The 18,809-nt window shown below is 29.6% G+C and overlaps 2 protein-coding genes across 5 annotated transcripts; both read right to left on the bottom strand.

Annotated features, from left to right (window-relative positions):
- Nucleotides 1–6,069: 6,069 nt before the first annotated feature.
- LOC107162934 (uncharacterized) lies at nt 6,070–18,733 on the bottom strand. Of its 4 annotated transcripts, none has more exons than XM_015510113.2 (6): nt 18,607–18,733; nt 12,368–12,598; nt 11,467–11,628; nt 11,158–11,368; nt 9,936–10,131; nt 6,070–9,741 (listed from the first exon to the last, which is right to left on the bottom strand). In XM_015510113.2, exons 2-6 carry the CDS (start codon nt 12,539–12,541, stop codon nt 9,558–9,560), a joined length of 927 nt encoding a protein of 308 aa, XP_015365599.2. In that variant the 5' UTR covers nt 12,542–12,598; nt 18,607–18,733; the 3' UTR covers nt 6,070–9,557. The 4 variants fall into 4 exon arrangements, with proteins under 4 accessions (XP_015365599.2, XP_015365600.2, XP_015365602.2 ...); XM_015510114.2 differs by lacking the exon at nt 18,607–18,733 and adding an exon at nt 14,097–14,661; XM_015510116.2 differs by lacking the exon at nt 18,607–18,733 and adding an exon at nt 13,466–14,065.
- LOC107162933 (telomerase reverse transcriptase-like) lies at nt 14,850–18,104 on the bottom strand. The gene has a single exon (XM_015510112.2). It carries the CDS (start codon nt 17,895–17,897, stop codon nt 15,240–15,242), a length of 2,658 nt encoding a protein of 885 aa, XP_015365598.1. The 5' UTR covers nt 17,898–18,104; the 3' UTR covers nt 14,850–15,239.
- Nucleotides 18,734–18,809: the final 76 nt, after the last annotated feature.

Raw genomic sequence — 18,809 nt, 5'->3', positions numbered from 1 at the left:
TATTTTTAATAAATAATATAAAACATAAATGTAAATATAAATTCATATTATTATATATCTATTTGTATCATATTAATTATCTTATATACATTTTTTTTGTTTTTCTTTATTATGCTTTATAATCCTTATGTAAATTAAAATTAAATTATACTATGTATTTCTAAAACGCCAATAACCCTGAAAGTTGAGGCGTACCTATTTCTAAATAATAATTTAAAAAAAAAAAAAATGAAAATATACATAATGTATGAATGTAAATTGTAAGTACATATATAATAGGTAACAAAAGTACAGAATATTTATTACAAATCGTTTTAATACAGTATTATAGTAAGTGTTATATTACAGTACTATACTAATACTATAAAGTAGACATGTCAAACACGAGTGGCACTCAGCTTAATTTTATAGGGCCCGCGGTTACCTATATATTAAAATGAACAAAATAAAAATATTAATAAAAATAAAAAATATTTATAAATATCGTGTCTCAAGTTCACAACTATCTTAGATTCTTATAGAATGGTTTATTTGGTATACATTATTATATACTGTCTTATATTATCCTGATAAATTGTAATCGAGTAAGAATTTTTCTTTAATGTTTTTTATCAGTTAAATTTTTATGTACGGCCCGCATAGTAAGCTTTTCAACATATGGTATTTGGCCCACTTGATACTTTGAGTTTGACATGCCTGCTATAGTTTTTAAGTATAGATTATAATTTATAAATAACGGTGGAGTCCCAAAACTATATAAAATTGTGTGTGTGGGGTATATAAGCAATACGATATTTTTATATCCTTACAGTAATACAGTATGATAAGCAAAATTAGTCAGTTATATCATAGCACCATAAGTCATACCTGCCGGATGCCCGTCGCCCGTGCTTATACATGTATTCAATACGATCCATTTAACATAAAACACTATTTTAGGAAACTCTAATGTTTTAGAAAATATTAAATTAGATAATTTTAGCTTTTATGTCGTTACAAGACAACATTTGATATTTTTTTTAAATGTATTTTCACTTTCTTCAAAGCCAGCATACGTTTTTAATTATCAAATTTTCTAAATCAAAAAACTATTCAGAGTAATTCAGTTTATAAAAAAAATTTCGGACAAGTAGTTTATTAGCTATAATTTATAAGTACCTTGTACCGAGCTAGGTGCAGTGGTGTATATATAAGGAGCAAAAAGGAGCGTATGTGGGGGTCAGATCTCCACATAGGCCTTATTTTTAAAATTTTATAAAAAAGTAGTCTTGGTTAGTATTTTCATTAATTTGTATTTCGTCATGCCCAACATATGACACACAATTATACTAATAACTAACCAATATAATAATATAATTTGACCCACCGATATAACCACAATTTTAGGTATATGCCGAAAAAACGCTGCAAAGATGACTCTCACATGTTCATGTAACTATAGGTAATAACAAATTTTTTTCGAATAAGATTTAAGAAATAATAATATAATGTATAATATAGTATTACCATGGAGGACAACGGACATATTATTATTAGGGCCGGCTTTAGATACTATCACGGTTATTAGATAACTGTGGATACCATCGACGAGTGTGACGGCACAGGGGCGCCAAAATCGGGGGGGGGAGGCGGTTGTCTATTAATATGTTTAAAAAGAAGGTAAAGGGCACCGAAATAATACTATTACTAACCTACTTCAACTAGACGCTGAAATAGCTAGAGCAGCGGTTCTCAACTTTTTTATAGTCACGTATATACCACATACAAAATTTGAAAATTTTTACGTTCCACCTGACCATTTTTTCGCTTATTAGTAATGTATACGTTTATATTATATGTATAGAATTTTATTAATAAATTAATTTTTTATAAAGGTAGATTTTCTTCAAGTACCACCTAAGACTACTGTACTTTCCACGTACCACAGGTTGAGAACCGCTGAGCTAGAGCTTTGCGACATATATTATGTATACCAAATACATTTTCCTATCATTGTAAATAGTGCTGAAGTACATAGGTCAAAAATATATTCACAGACCCTCCAACACAAAAAATATGTGATGCACATCACTGACTAGGTGCCTATAAGTATTTAAAGTTTAAATGGGTGCAGTTACGGATCAATATTTTACGGGTTTCCCTATATACATACTACTTCACTCCACTTGACGAGCTTTAAATAATTTAGATTCTGAGCAAAGTAATGAATGTATTGATTTTACAATGATGTGTGTTTTTTTACATAGTTTTTTTTTTTTTTGTGTGTCTGTTCTGTGTACACGATAAGAAATAAAGCTTCGTTTTTCAACTTAATAACTTGAAAAATGAATCTAGTTGATGCATTGGGGAGGTCAAATTAAAATTCCCAGTAGTCTTCAAAAGCAATAGGAAAAACAAACAAAAAAATTAACGAAAACCAGAAATTTTTACGCAAAATCAATTTTTGAGAAAAACGATTTTAGATATTGGTGCGTGACGCCTGAAAAGGAACTGATACAGGGACCTACTCTCTCCTTAAGATTTCGCTTTACACTGGGTGTCATCACTGGGTAACTTTCCCCTTCCGACAATCAAATCTCATCCAATAATTTATTTATTGTATAACTTGGAAATACAGATTTCAAATATATTAAATTTTGTTTTAATAAAAAAAAGATATTGGTGTAACACTAAAACAAATTACTGTAGACACATGACATTTTTACTGAATACTAGAATTTTATGTACTTAAAAAAAATTTCAAATCTTTTTAAGTTAATTATAGACATTTGAAATTTCCAATCATTTTAGTTTATTTATTTAATAAATGATAATAAAATTGTATTCATTAAAAAGCCTCAAAATTTAATACAGGGCATCCTTATATGTTGTAACAATGGCAGTTAAAAAATATTAAAAATACATAGTCACAATTGTTTTTAAATTTTGACAAAATACGCAAAAATCACGAAAATTTGCAATTTATTTTGAATTAAAAATTTATGAAAATGTACTTTTTTAAATATATGATTTGAAAATTCTATACGAAATTCTTAATGGGTTTAATTACTTTTGTCAAATGAAAAATGTCTACTGAAAAGCCAAATTAAATTTTTAGGAGCACATTTGAATTACAAAATTGAAAATTCACTCAATTTCTCTTGTACCGATATTCTTATTTTGTTGTTGTTCAAAAACGAACAACTATACTTTATAGAAACCTAAAATTCACATTATACGCATATATGTTTATTTTATCAATTCCTATACTTGATAAAATTTTCCTATTTTTTAGTTTTATATTCTATAAATGTCGATAAAACTTTATTATTTGGGTCATAAAATTTGAAAATTTAATAAAAGGTTCCTCAAAAGTTTATATAATTATATCATAGCAGTTGGAAAATATTAAGAGGACGCCACACACCCGCATGTGTTGTATTCGACGTACAAGTGCGTAGCATGGCAAATTTTATGCTCAGCAGATCACGTTTATCTCCGTTATTTTAAAATTTAGAGTGAATTGACCTATTATAAAAATTAAAGGCAAGATTATTACCGAGTGCATCTCATAGGCTTTTTATTATATTTTAATTTTAAAGCGAGTAATGAGTATTTTAAAATTGTAAATAATTTTTATATCTAAAAATACTCATAACTCGGCTTAAAATTAAAATATAATAAAAAGCCTATGAGATGCACTCGGTAATAATCTTGCCTTTAATTTTTATAATAGGTCAATTCACTCTAAATTTTAAAATAACGGAGATAAACGTGATCTGCTGAACGTAAAATTTGCTATGCTATGCACTTGTACGACGGAGACAACACATGCGGGTTTGGCGTCCTCTTAAAAATACATAGTCACGTTTTTGTAATAATTTAAAGTTCACATTTTGACCAAATTTGTTTAATTATAATTAAAAATTTAAAAATTCTTTAGTTGTTAAAAATGTATAAAACATTTAAATTGTATAACTAAGAATTTAAAATTTAAAACAAGGTTCCAGTTAAGTAGTTAATTCTGCTACAAAAAAAAAAAAAAAATCTAAAAACTATACACATTAAAACAAAAATTATTTTAGCATTTTATGCTCAAATTTGGATGAATATATTAAATAATCAAGAATAACAATTTTAGTTAAATTGTTGTAATTTAAAAATATTATTCGTGGGTGGTTAAATTCAAGAGTATACTTTGAATATATAATATATATACTATGAATGACTGAGTGAGTCGGGTACATAATGAATCTGATTTGATTAATTTGAAATTTATTTTATAGGTATCTACTTTTTTTTTGAAATAATAACAATATAAATACATAATTAATATAGTATAATATATCCTAGACTGACAAACCATCTTCACTCAGAATCGTTTTTTGTATACAATGATATTATATCATTAAATTCAAATTTATTTTAATACCATCTATTACAGTTACCCAACTGTAACCTACTGTATAGCAGAGCAATATCCACTTACTTACACGCTTTTTAAAAGTTATAACTAATTATAATGAATTTTATTACGAAATATCTTTCAAAGTTGTAATTAAATTATTCTTATGGTTCTTTGTTTTTATTTGATTATGGACATTTTCAAAATTTTAATGTATTTAAATAATTATTTATCAATATATTGATTGAATAAAGACAATCAAAAATATGAAATATTATAAAATGTTCATATTGACGAAGCAAAGAAATCTATGATTGAAATTATGTGCATGTGTAACACATTATTCTTTAAATTATTATTTAATTTTAAATAACAATGCATTTCTCGAATAATTACTTATAAATATAAAACTTTTTCGTCAAATCTAACTATAGCAATAATGTTAGGTACTGGGAAAAAAATAACTATATGATGACAGTAAAATTTAATAATATATTTAATAAAATAAAATAAAGAGTAATTTAGTAGTTTTATTACAATAAAGTAACTTTAGCTATAAATTACCTACAACAAAATGTAAATAAAATAAATACCATATTAAATTAGGTTCTTGAGAATTAAAAGAAAAATTACTACTCAACATGAATATTGATTATTGGATATTAGGTATAAATAACATAAAAATAATATTGTAATAATTTATTGACCATGCTCAGATTTGAATAACCCTGGTCAATCTAAATTCATTATTGAAAATTGAAATCACATTTGCATTGTAGAAGTTCAAAGCAACTATATTATATATAGATCAACTATAACATAGCCTATAACCTTGTTGCAGTAGCATTAAGATGAGGGGAATGCGAGGGATAGATCCCTCCATGACGTTTTTTCAATGAATAAATTATATAAATTATATTTTTAATTTTTAAATAGAACATGTTAAAATTTATAAAATCATTTGACCAACACTACCTTGTTTTTTTTTTATAAATGTATAATGAGATTGCCATTTGTGTCATATTTAACTATTTATGCACGGTGACACAACGACACAAAGTGATGCATTTATATTACACAACATACTTTACTATATGTTTAGTAGATAGTATACATTTAACATTTGAGAAGAATAAACAAATTTAGTTCAAGATTTTTAAAATCAGACAACATTTTATCAAATATTATTCAGGTGCCTATTGAATGTGTCATACTTCATTATTAAATGCATAATTAAAACTATTTATGCTTAGTTGCAATGGTTGTAGGCACATATACAAGGGGAGATGTGGTTAAGGGTTGAACTCCCTCTCCCAAAAACTAGAAGTTGTGTAATTTATTTATATCAATAACTTCAATATTGATTATTGTAATTTTTTTATGGATCTTAGTTTTTTTGTATGTGCCAAAATGGATAAATGGTTAAATGTTGCATACACAATCACTAAACATTTAATGAATCAATAGAGTGCTAATTATGGTTCCTTAAACATGATTTAGCAGCCCATAATAATTGCCAATTGGCCCAATTAAGTTTAGTGAACCATTATTACCTATTATACTATTATAGAATTATTGTATTTTTGCTTAATATTTTACTATAAGTCATAAGAACTTTAATTTTTTGAGTTTTATTTGTACAGTAAATATGAAAGGATGAAACGTAAAATATAATAACATAGGAATAAAATAATATTTTAAATATATTAATACAAATTACAAACAATGTTCAATTTAATAGTTAAAAATTAAAACCATATTTATAAGAAAACAATTATTTAAATCTTTAACTACCCATACATTTAAAATGCACAACCAAAAAGAGTATGAAAAAATTAATAAATAGTAATTACAGATACAACCATTTTCTATTGTTATAGTAATAAATAACAGATGAATATAATATCTATTATTTTATATTATAAGAACATATTACTATATACTAGCATACTGAATAAACAATACCAGTTATTAATAATAGATAATAACATTAATATTATTAATATTAAAACTATATTTTTCAATTCATTAAATATATAAGTAAATAGTAATATAACTCAGATATAAATCATCATTAGATAGTAAAAATGTATTAGATTAGAGTTAGTTTGTTACTATTTTAATTTCCTAAATAGTAAAAGGGAAATAAAATTATTACCTATTTAATAAGTTTGCACACTCTTACTTAATGAAAATTTGGTGCAATACATGGATATGGTGTTATAAGAAAATTTATGCTTAACTATTTAAATGTGAATATAATAAGTGAAAACATACGAAAATTGTAGAATAGCTCAAATATTTTATTATAAAAGTTTAACTTTAAGATCTAAACCAGCGGTTCTCAAACTTTTATGAATTAAAATGGCCTTTATGAACTAAGGCATTCCAATAGCGCTCTTCCCAAGTCACAGGATGACTAATAATGAAAAATAGAAAATAAAAAATAAAAAAAAATAAAAAATTCTAATGGATAGTATGAAAATATGTATTTAATTAAAACTATACAAAATAAATTAATTTTTATTTACATAATTGTAATTGTTTCTGTGCCACCATTTTCATGTTTTCAAATTTATTTTTAGACCATATAAAAGTTTATGTTAACATGGCGCCCCTGCAAAGACACGGCACCAAATATTTTAGGAACCACTGGTTTTAAAAATAATAATTCTTAATACCATTCATCTATAATCCCTGTAGAAAAAATACACATAAACACCACCTGACTCATTTTGTGATGCTCCAGATATAGAGTTAAAATAGTATATGATAAATTTGACTAAACAATTGTTAAAATTGATTTATTTATGTAACATATCATAATATCTGGTAAATTATATACTATTGAAAGCTCTTAAAAGTATCTAAAATAATTGTACAGGATATATTTTAGTAATCACAGATCAAGAAATAATTCTAATATCACAAATTATATGTAACTATTTTAAACTTAATTAAATTATTATAAATAGGTAAACAATTTATTTATATTTTGAGCTATTTATATTATTTGGAAATAATTGATTCTATTACATTATGTATAGTAAATATCTAAACAATTCACTCAATTGGCCAATAAGAATAAAAGATACCTATACAAGTGTGCTAGTATTTAAATTTTGCAAATATTTTAGAAGAAGCCAATAATAGATCAATTATAAATACTTCAAAAATTCAAAAAAATTATTTAAGCACTTCCAATTTAACTTAATAGCTCTTAAAATAGGCCAATTAAAATTAAAAATAATTGTTAATAACATAATTATACAAGAGTTCAATTGTATAATCAATAATAATATTGAAAGTACTAAAAATTAATATGAATATAACTAACTATTTACGTGTAGTTGTGCGAATAATAAAATGTAGGTACACAAGTATCAGATCTTAACAAAACTATAATATCTATGAGACTAAAAATAAATCAATTAATCGTAATTATTGTTTACATTATTTCAGATGAATGCCATTGTAGTCATTGTACCACAGTATTATAGTAAATATGTTTGTAGTATTTAAAAACCTATCAATTAAACTCAATATTTTAAAATTTAACTGTATAATATACCATTTTGAAGTTTTTTCTTATAGTTTTTGCAGATTATTTCGAAAAGTTTCTTGAAATTTTATAATTTAACTCCCAAAATAGCCACTTAAAATAGTACAGAAAAAAAAATGAAAACAAGACATTATTATAAGACTATTAAGTACATTCATTGATCCTAATTCCTATTAGAATCTAAAATAAAACATAAATTGTCTCATTGTTTTAAATATTTTTTTAGTTATTAATTATTGTTTCATTACATTTGTAGAAGTGAATAGTGATAGTAGATTAAATGTGTAAAACTTTTAACAAAATATATATATATATTTTTAAGAAACTATAAATATATAACATAGAATAAAAAAACTTTTTCTATTCAGCAAGATAAACAGTCAGATTTAATAATAAATAAATAATTTTAGTAGATTTTCATAGAGAAATTTATAAAATTAGAGACTTTAAATTTGACTATAATACTGTATTTATATTACTGTACTTATATTTAATATTTGATTTTCTACTTATGTTATGTGCTTTATATGGCCTCTTAAAGAACTGTTTTTTTTTTTTTTTTATAATTATTATTACATCTACTGAAAAATATATATTGAAGTTATATATTGCCAACATTGAGTAACATATAAACTAGTTACTGTAGTAACTGTCGAATCTTAAAAGTATTTTTGATTCTATTCATACAATGTAATAGCCTGTAATGATTGATTTTAATTATTTTGTAGTCAGTTTAATCTAAACAATGACTAAAAATAAATACAAATCTAAAAACTTTATGGTATTGATCCATTTAAAATTTAAAATGTATCTAATTATTTATTTTATTTCAGATTAATATTAATGCTTGTTTTTTTTTTTTTAAATGTACAAGATGTTAAAAAATCACAATTATAAGAATAAAATATTAATTATAGTAGATTTTAATACTTGGTTAAATTGATCAATCATTGAGTAGAAAATATAAGTAATGATTAAGAATAAAGATGACTTATTTATATTTATGAAAATATTTAAAAAATAATATCGCAGTATGAATTTATCTTCAGATGTGTTTCATGTGATTATCATTAATTGTAAAATGACAAAAGATATTTTAACTGATTGTTAATATTTTTAAAGTAAAACTATTGTAAACATTAGTTTAAAACTATTGTTGTTAATCTTGTAATATTGTTAGAGCCTATATATTTTAAACCTACTTGAAACAACAATACGTACTTTTATAAGCCAACACTATAATAGAAGAACTACTGAATCTCAATTAGGTGATATTATACAACTATTAATACTGAAACATGAACTTACATACAAAAAACTGTTAAGTAACTAACAAAACAAAATTTGTATAGTATGTGTAAGAATAGAAATAACATTTTATAACAGTAATTTTATTATAATATTAAATTTTTTATGAATTTGCTGGTTTTATTCTAATCATATATACAACTAAACAATTCATGAAAAGAAATAAGCATTATAATATTTGAAGGTATAATATTTTGAGAGACATTTAATATTTTAGACGTACGTGGTAGCTGTAGAGTATACAGGACCTTCTTGGGAGCGATCTGTAATCTGTACCATAGTTACACCCGCTCCCTTTTTTTGCTAGGATGATTTTGGAGCTGGGGCTGCTTCTGGAGGATCAGAAGGATGTGCTCTCATCCAATTATATAAAGGTAGTTCACAACAACAGAGCATTTTAATAAAACCAGGCACTTCAATATAAAGTGATGGTGGTATAGGTATTAATGGTGAAGTGGAACGTTTGTACAGCTGATAATGAGCATTGCTAAAATGTATAAAATAAAATTTTATTAAATATTTTAACTATTTAACTTTTAAATTATTAATAAATGGTATGAACCAAATACAAATGTTGAATTGTAATAATTTTAAAACTAATTTATATAACATTGGTGTAATAAAATTAAAAACAACATAAAGCATACATTGTATAAAAATAATTATTTTTAGTTTACATACTTTCTGAATCTATGATCTGAAACACGTTCTAAGTGTGGAATACCAGAGAGAAAGAGTATGATAAATGTTGTAAAAATTGGTGATATAACAACAATATACTCTGGACCTTCAATCACATTCAACGAAACAATAAAAACACCCCACCATAATACTATTTCTCCAAAATAATTTGGATGTCTAGACATGCTCCATAAACCTAAAATAGGATAAACATATCAAATATAACATTAATATATTAGTATTTTTTAACTTAACTTAACGTTTGGTAACATTTTAAAATTAATTGCTTGGTTATTTATAGCAATGACATTTCTAATTCAACATGAAATTACATTATAGTAACTCTATTTTTAAATGCAATCTTAGCGTATTGACTGTCATTTCTGTTTTAATAAATTTGTATATATTTTTAACCAATTATAATATTATTTTAAAAGTAAGTTAATACTTTCATATTATATTACAAAATACCAATTATACGTACAAAGATTTTTTGTTAATGATATAAGTTGCAGTATTGATTTTATATTTTATCAATTAATTACAGTTGGTAATTAGTACATAATAAAATATGTCGATATGATGAAAATATCATGAATAATGACCATAGGTGAGGCTAACAGGTATTGAGGAGTACTTTTGCTATCACACAAAAATACTATATTAGAAAAACTTAACTAAATTGAATCGAAATAAGTATAGTCAAATTATGAATTACAAATTAGGTACGTCATTTTTTTGGTAGCTAGTAACAATTTGAATTATTTTTAACAATGATGCAATAACTATAAAAAAAAATAATAAGTGCAATACTATAATAAAATAGTTGAATCGATTACTTGCCGTAATATACAGTTCTATAAAAAATATAACAGATTTTACTAAAATTTTAGAATACCTAAATAATTAGTTCTTGAATATTGAAAAAATTTTAATACTATAAACTAGCTGTATTTGAATAATAAGTGTTAAGTTTCAGATAACGATCTATGGATATTAGCAAACAATGCAAATAAACTGAATATATTTTTTTAATTTATTTATCGTTTTCTAGCCCAAAATTATGACTTAAATGACACACGTGGTAATAGCCTAATTCAATTTTTTTAAATTTTTAAATACCTAGTCGTAAATGTATATGTTTAATAGTAGATATTAATTAAGCCCAATTTTTGAACATAGTACGACTAATGACAGGGATAAAAAACTTTGATCGACTTACCATCATCACACCATTTTCCTTTGTTTGTTTCTTCACTTCTAAATGCATATTTTTGTAAATCAGCAAAAGTTTCAATAATGAAGCCAAAAATAAACACACAACAGCCAACAGTATCCAAAGTTGTCATAGTTTTGGGTGCTCCTGCTTTTATGGAATTGTGGGGTGCATTGATAACAATAATCGGCAAGCTAACAATAAGCACCCAAATAGCCTGCAGAATAGTTATAAAAGTGAAAACTAAATTAGTATAACATTAAATTAAATAGTTTATAATTGAATACAATCTTTTAAAATAGTAAGTAGTCATACTTGAAATGTCCAAAACACAGCAAAGCGAATCATATTGCTACGTCTGTCTGGAAATGTTGCATCTCTTCCAATCTTTATTATTCGATAAAATAAATAAGAACTTAATCGAGCACCCCAAATGCATACAAATAATGTCACCATAAATTGCCGATTATCATGTGTCTATATATATATAAGAAAAATTAGTAAATATTTAAATCATAACATCTAAATAAAATAATTAAAATATGATTATTCAGTTCTCTGTTACTGATCATTTTAATATTACAGATGTATTTTTTGTTTTTTTTTTTGTAATTAGGTACTCTAAAATATCAATTACTACCAAAATAGATTAATTAATATTTTTCTTTCAATTTAATATTTGATATGTTTAAATATTGTCTAAAAAATAGTCTATCAATAAAATAAATTGTTCAAAGTAATATATTTATATTTTATGCATCAAGTACCTAAACATGACATTATTATTATGAACAATTTTAAATTCAGGGATTTTATATATGCAATATTATTACAATATGTTTAGTTGCCTATACTATCCCTCTCTTTTATATTAAATATGAATTTACAATATTACAAGAACTATTTACTCAATGGCTTATACTAAATAATTAAAAGATATACCATTGTTTATAATTTATTTGTAATAATTGGCTAATTACTTTAAAAGATAATTACATTCAATTTGATAGTTAAAAAACATTTAACGAATGTAAACTTGATAAACAAACCATTTGACAATTTGTTTTAAATAATTTTATTCCTCTAAAATATTAAGTTTATTGTAATTCACTAGATACCCACATGTGTACCTAAATAATATTTCATTTGCAAGTTTAGTTTAACCAATATTAATCGTAATTGATATACTATAAAATAATAATTGAGCATATTTTACCTGAGCTAATCCATATGTTAGTACAGCCACTAAAATGAAACTTATACCACCAGCAAAGTCAGCCACTTTATCATACTGAAGTGTTACAGCAATAGTGAAAAACAAAAGTTGCATAGCCACAACAACAATGGCACTAATGCCCAAATGATATTTATCCAATACCGCGACTGTCATTTTGATGGTTCATCTACAAATGTGTAATGCTACATAGGTAATATACTCACATAGGACCTGTAAAATTCATGAAAAGAATTTCTTATCAAAAATATCATGGTTAATCGTAAATTAATGTTTTTGCAATAATAACCTATGAAAAAAGTCCTCAATTCAAAAAATAGATATATTTCAGTTTAAATTCATATTAATATAAAATTTTTATTTAATTTAAACAAATATATATTGAGAAAATATTGAAAAATTGCATGTTTCATCAATCTAAGCTAAAATCCACAATCATAGAAAAACAGAAGAATTTCTATTTTGGACACTTGCTACAAGGTTTTTACATAGTAATTTTAAAAGAATAAATGTATATTGAACTAAGGACATGGTCAAAGAGATCAATGTAGTTTTTAAAAAGGTAAAATAACTACTTAAAACACATCCGTATTAAGTTAAATAATGGAAAAACTTATGAATTTGGAATACTTACATTTAGTATTTAGACATTAAAAATAGGCTTATAACAGGTAAAATAGAAATCAACTTTGGAAAGAATTATAAAAAATACCTAACTAAATATTTGTGATACCAAGGAAATATGTAAGTATAATATAATGAGGATTCATTTAGTATGTAATCTACCAAGATAATTATTTATATAATGTACAGACAACATATGGGTACCAATCTATTAATATTCAATTTTTTTTAAAATGATTTCAGGGATATACAAAAAATATATAACTTAACATTTTTTTAAATAATTTAAAAAAAATTGCTGTAAATAACAGGTATTCAATATTTGTCGAGTACATTATTTTTTTAAATGATTTTTAACACTATTTAATGTAATATTGTATTATTTTTATCACTAATTAATTAATAATAATTGAATAACATAATTTTATGATTTACAATTTGACTTAAAATACTAACCAAATACCCATTACGGGTAGATCACATACTACCTAAATACTTAATTAGGTACACATTGCACCTAATGAGAAGGCAATCTGTACATCTTTTTAAAATAAAATAAACAGAACATCCCCTAGAAGGCGACCAAGTAATTAGTTTATTGACACATAGTTGCCTTCGGACAACTTGAGAATTATTAACCAGAAACAATAACGTAATTCTTAAGATGTTATTTAACAAGAATACAAATAATGATGGCAGCAATGGTCCTATATGGACAGATAAGCTGAAGAAACAAAATATTCGGAAGACGTAAGTTTTTCAAAACTATAATATGATAAAATAACACAACTTTGATATTAAATATTGACAATTATCAAGATTTTTGTGTGACAATCTCACAGTTGAAATTATATTCACAATAGGTAATCTAATTAGGTACATACTTAATACTAGGCTTGTATTAATGAATTAGTTAGAATTTTAATTATTTTCAACTAATCGTGTGATTTCACTATAATTATAGATTAAGTACCAACAATTAGTCGTTTCTGTGAATAATTGGTATGAGATATTGCCAAAGACTCGTGAGGTTCTACACTTCTACCATAGGAAAATACTCGGGTAGTTCGCGTCACGAAGTACTTACGAGTTGTGACTATTGTGACTTGTGAGCGCCTTATTAGGTAAGACGGTATCGCCACCCAATTTCGTAGTAATGTAAAAATGACATGGATTATGGATATTTACAAATAACCAGGGTCCACAATTAAAAATTAACTACTATGGTCTATGAATCAACAACTTCGGAAGTCAGCCATTCAATTTTTAAGATCAAAATATTATCAGTCATATTGTTTGAAGTCTTGAGGTCTTGACTATCAGTGAGTGAAGAGTGCGGCATAGTAGCGATTACTATAATAATTGTTGTATACATAAAGTTATCAGCTGGTCACACACCGCATGCGCATTAATGAGAGTACGATTTTCGTAGTCCGAAAATGAAAGTAGCAGCAGAAGCAGCTGTTGTCAACTGGCGCCAATTTACGACTAGTGACTACTCAGCACGACAAAATATATGTTATATGTATAATGTATCTATTTTCATCAACGTCGACAATATGAGCCCTGAGCAGACCATTAAAATTTGAATTATAATCTTTGTTAATATTATAACATAATATTGATTGATTGAATTTATATTATCGAATATCGAACCACGATAGGTCAAAAAAAATGTATTAATTTATTATAGTAAGAAATATATTATGTATTTATATAACACGCCAATATTATCATAGAATATATGGTGTGGTTTGTCATTAGTGGCGTATCAACGAAGGGGAAAGAGTTTGAAATAACCCTCCCACTCAAATTTAAAAAAAAAAAAAAAACTATACCATGAAAAAGATAAAAATTATATATTACCGGAATTTATGCACGAGAATGAACATTTTGATATTTTGAGGTATCGAGAGGTCTTAATAATTATAATATAACAAATACAATTAATGATAAAACCCTTTGGAATGAGTGCCCTAAAAAAGCAGCCTATTTCTAATCTAAATTACGGACCACGACCTCTTATTTTGTTAATATAGGAGGAGCTCTATACAGTCTTATATTGTCTATGTGACCATCTAACTTTTAAATAGACTATTGAGTGACAACATAGTCTCATAGTGCTATAATATAATAACAATAACATATTAAAAAATACAGTATCAATAACATCACAAATAATTATCACGGCTCCAGTATGGAGGTAGAGGACTGGGGTGAAATGTTTTGGTCATCCGAACATCTTGGTGTAATTGTAACGTCTAAGGGCGGCCGCCAGGATGCGAGTCACGCACTTTCTCCCAACGGCGGTCTGCATGTCACGGATTCGGTGCACGGCTAACGCGACACGGCGGTCGTTTGGCGAGAAATGTGTGTGGAACATGGTGGCGTACACTTCGTATACGATCCACTTGCACTGCATGGGCGTGACTGCCGAGTAATGGATTACAGCGCGCGCGTTTGCATACACGATCCGCGCGATGCCACGAACGGTGTTGGCAAGGAACACAGGGTTCAGGTGTAAGAAGTACTGCTTGACGGCCGAGACGATGGCGAATGCCTTGTACGCAACTACGGACGCCACATTCCGGGCCACCGTGGCCGCCGAGTTGAAAGACTTGCCAATCAGAACGGAGGGCAAGGTGAGCCAGCTAGGCCGGCTGGCCTTGGCGTACAGAGCCCGGCCCGGCTGGCCACGGCCCAGTTTATAGTCGAAGAAGTGCAGCGGCCGTCGATTCCGGTACGTAGACAAGTCCTTGGCCACCTCACCCGTGGCCACGTTCAACCGAAACCCCAAAAACTTAACTGTTCCACCGCCGACGCCACCGTTGTCCACGTTCGTCTCGGTTTTGCACCGATTCAGTCGGAGTCCGTACTCGTCGAACCCGGCTCGCATTGTAGTCAAATACCGGAGTGCGGCGTTCCGGTTGGGCGAAACGAACAGGTAGTCGTCGACGAACCGGTACAGCTGGCTGCCCGACTGACCATCCACCAGGTCCGTCAGCCGGGTAGCATGCAGGTCGGACAACAGCAGATCACACAGGGCCACGGACAGCCGGTCGCCCTGCACCACGCCTCTGGTCATGCCCCACCGGCAGCCGCGGCGTTCCACAGCGTTGCACCCGATGCACCGGCGCACCGTGTCCCAGATCCGGAATAGCGGTACTACTTCCGTTTTGTCATGGAAAACCAGTGACCCACCTTGGAACTCGGGAGTTGGTAGTCCACCCACGTAGCGGATCTTCTTGTAGTACACGGAGTCACCGCCGATTTTCACCACGTCTACTGTGTGCACAGACACCATCCGCTGCTTCTTGCCAAAATGTTCTTTGATCCGGTCCCGAATTACCGTTCGTAGTTTGTCGTGCACAAAGCTAGTAAATGCATCCCGGAAATCGGTGCGCACGAAGAACAGCGTGGTGGTGGAGATCAGACGCTGGGATTCCTGGAGCGCCTTCCATCCGCGGAAGAACTCCGGCCTCGATACGGACCGGTATTCGGATGGTCGGGTGCGTGACAAGCACCGCAAGAATGTCAGACAGTCGTCGGTCAGCCGTTTCTCGTTGCCACCTTCTTTCCGCCGCAGCTTGAATATCAGTCGTACTCCGTTGGGTTTAGCGTACGGGCATATTTTCCAGTTCCTGTACGACGACGATGCTTCCTCTTCGTCGGGCTGGATTTGTCTGAAAAATTCGCTGTCGGCGGCCATCAGTGGCGATAGCTTTTCGTGGCACATATCCGCCCACTTAGCCTTGGCCACGTACACAACTCCGTTGTTAGGCGTGGTGGTCGTAACGACTCGGAAACAGTGAACGATCCGACCAAACACAAACACGTTGGTTAACCACACCAATGTCTTGGCTAAGATTTCGGCTCGCCGGTCAGGGGCCACGCTCTCCAACCACTTGATCTTCTTCACTTTGATCTTGTGCACGACGTGCTCCACCGTATAGTCATGGAATTTGCCACCGTTCAAAACTCGGCACAGGTTGTCGCAGAACTGGTCGCGGTTTCCGGCTGTTCCAAATAACTCACGTGGCACAATTTTATGCACTACGACCCTGGCAAACGATTTGACCCTGCTCAATGGCACCTCGGCCGACGCGCAATCGCCCACCGTGTCTCGGTAAATGTTCCAGTACACGCGCGAAGTGTCCCTGTCGGCAATCACTTTGAGTTTTCGGGCTAGCCGGTCAAGACATGCCGCGGTACCGATTTCCTGATTGGCGCTTGACAAACTGTCGGCAGATACGCTGATGACGTCGGTGGTTATTATAGCACGCAACATCTTTGCCGAATCCTGCCGTCCGATTTGTTGCACATTCCGTAGTAGACCCGCGATATTGAAGTATTTCTGCGGTAATGGTTTCGATTTCAATGGTCGCTCGGCCTTCCACCGTGCACCGGCCCGGGCTCGGAACGCCTGCATCACTTCGTACCGGTTCGTTGACTGTGACGACGATTGCACGCAGTAATAAACGTGTTTGCCTAGCGGTACGAACAGCAGACAGTCGAACAGCAGGCGACGCATGACGCGAGGTCCGACGATACCGTAGAGTTGGGCCCACGGTTCCATCCGGATCAGATCACTGACAGTCATCAGGCACCGGTAACCGTTCCGAGGACCATCGTCTACTTGACCGCCGACAAACTGTGGCTGTATCTTGCTATCACAATACAATACGAATTCATCCAGGCTAACAGCGGGCCCGTCTGCGACACTACGGTTCCGGAAGAAAACTTGTACGTCGTAACAGACGATTACCGAATGGAGGTCTCGCAACACCGCCGCGTCCATGGAGAACAGAGTTTCCGGCGGTTGCGCTGCAAGCAACAGAAACTCTGGCAAGCTGTTCGTAACGAACTTGTTCGAGTTCGTGACCGGCATCGCTAAATCATTATTGTCACTCGTTAAAGTCTGAATGACAGTGCTCGTATTTTCGAAATTATTTACATTCGCACGACGATTGAATATTAACAAAAATATGAAATCAAATCAAAATATCTGACTACAATTTAAGAAAACTTCTTGAGTCGTGCATTAGATATTTCGAATATCATATTCGAACTCGAAGTTTAAACAACACAAATCCGTTTATCTTAACAGATAAGAATTTTGATATCTCAATAACCGTGGTTTGTTTGGAAAATAATATCAAAGAATTTATAATCTGTGATAATATTTTGATGTCTTGAAATATTAATTATCATTTATCATTCGGATTCTATCTAAACCACAGATATAATATAAACATATAACATAATTACATAATATGTTTATATATCTGTGATCTAAACGCAATAAACGCATAGATATCAGCTATGTCTAAACGATGGTTATCATATTCCAATTCCAAAAACCATAGAAATAAATTATCCAAATTATACTCATGAGTCATGGACAGGTCTACGACATTAGAACTTAGAAGACATCTTAAGAACGCGGACTGGTCCATCTTATACCAAATACATTTATAGTTCCGTGCTTATATAGTGCAGTGAAGCATCCCTTTTAATGTATATCAGAAATATGTGTATGTTTATAACTATATAAATTTATATATTTTGTAGCTAAGTACTGCATCAATATAACTTACTAAAGCGCTACCTTATCTTGACAGTTGACACGGACACACGGTGGAAACGTGAAGAAGCCCAAAAGGCTGGACTTGAGTGGACTACTATAATAATATGTATAATATGCTGAATGCTCCAGATAGAAAACTTCATAGAAACATGGAAAAGAGATTAAAAATATATAGCAGGAGAAGAAAGATAAGTACATTAAATAATTGTAATA

The sequence above is a fragment of the Diuraphis noxia genome, unplaced genomic scaffold (genome assembly GCF_037042655.1).
Source record: "Diuraphis noxia isolate RWA-SAM2 unplaced genomic scaffold, SU_Dnox_SAM2 contig0002, whole genome shotgun sequence".
Classification (NCBI taxonomy): domain Eukaryota; kingdom Metazoa; phylum Arthropoda; class Insecta; order Hemiptera; family Aphididae; genus Diuraphis; species Diuraphis noxia.
This window is presented reverse-complemented; position numbering and strand designations above follow the sequence as displayed.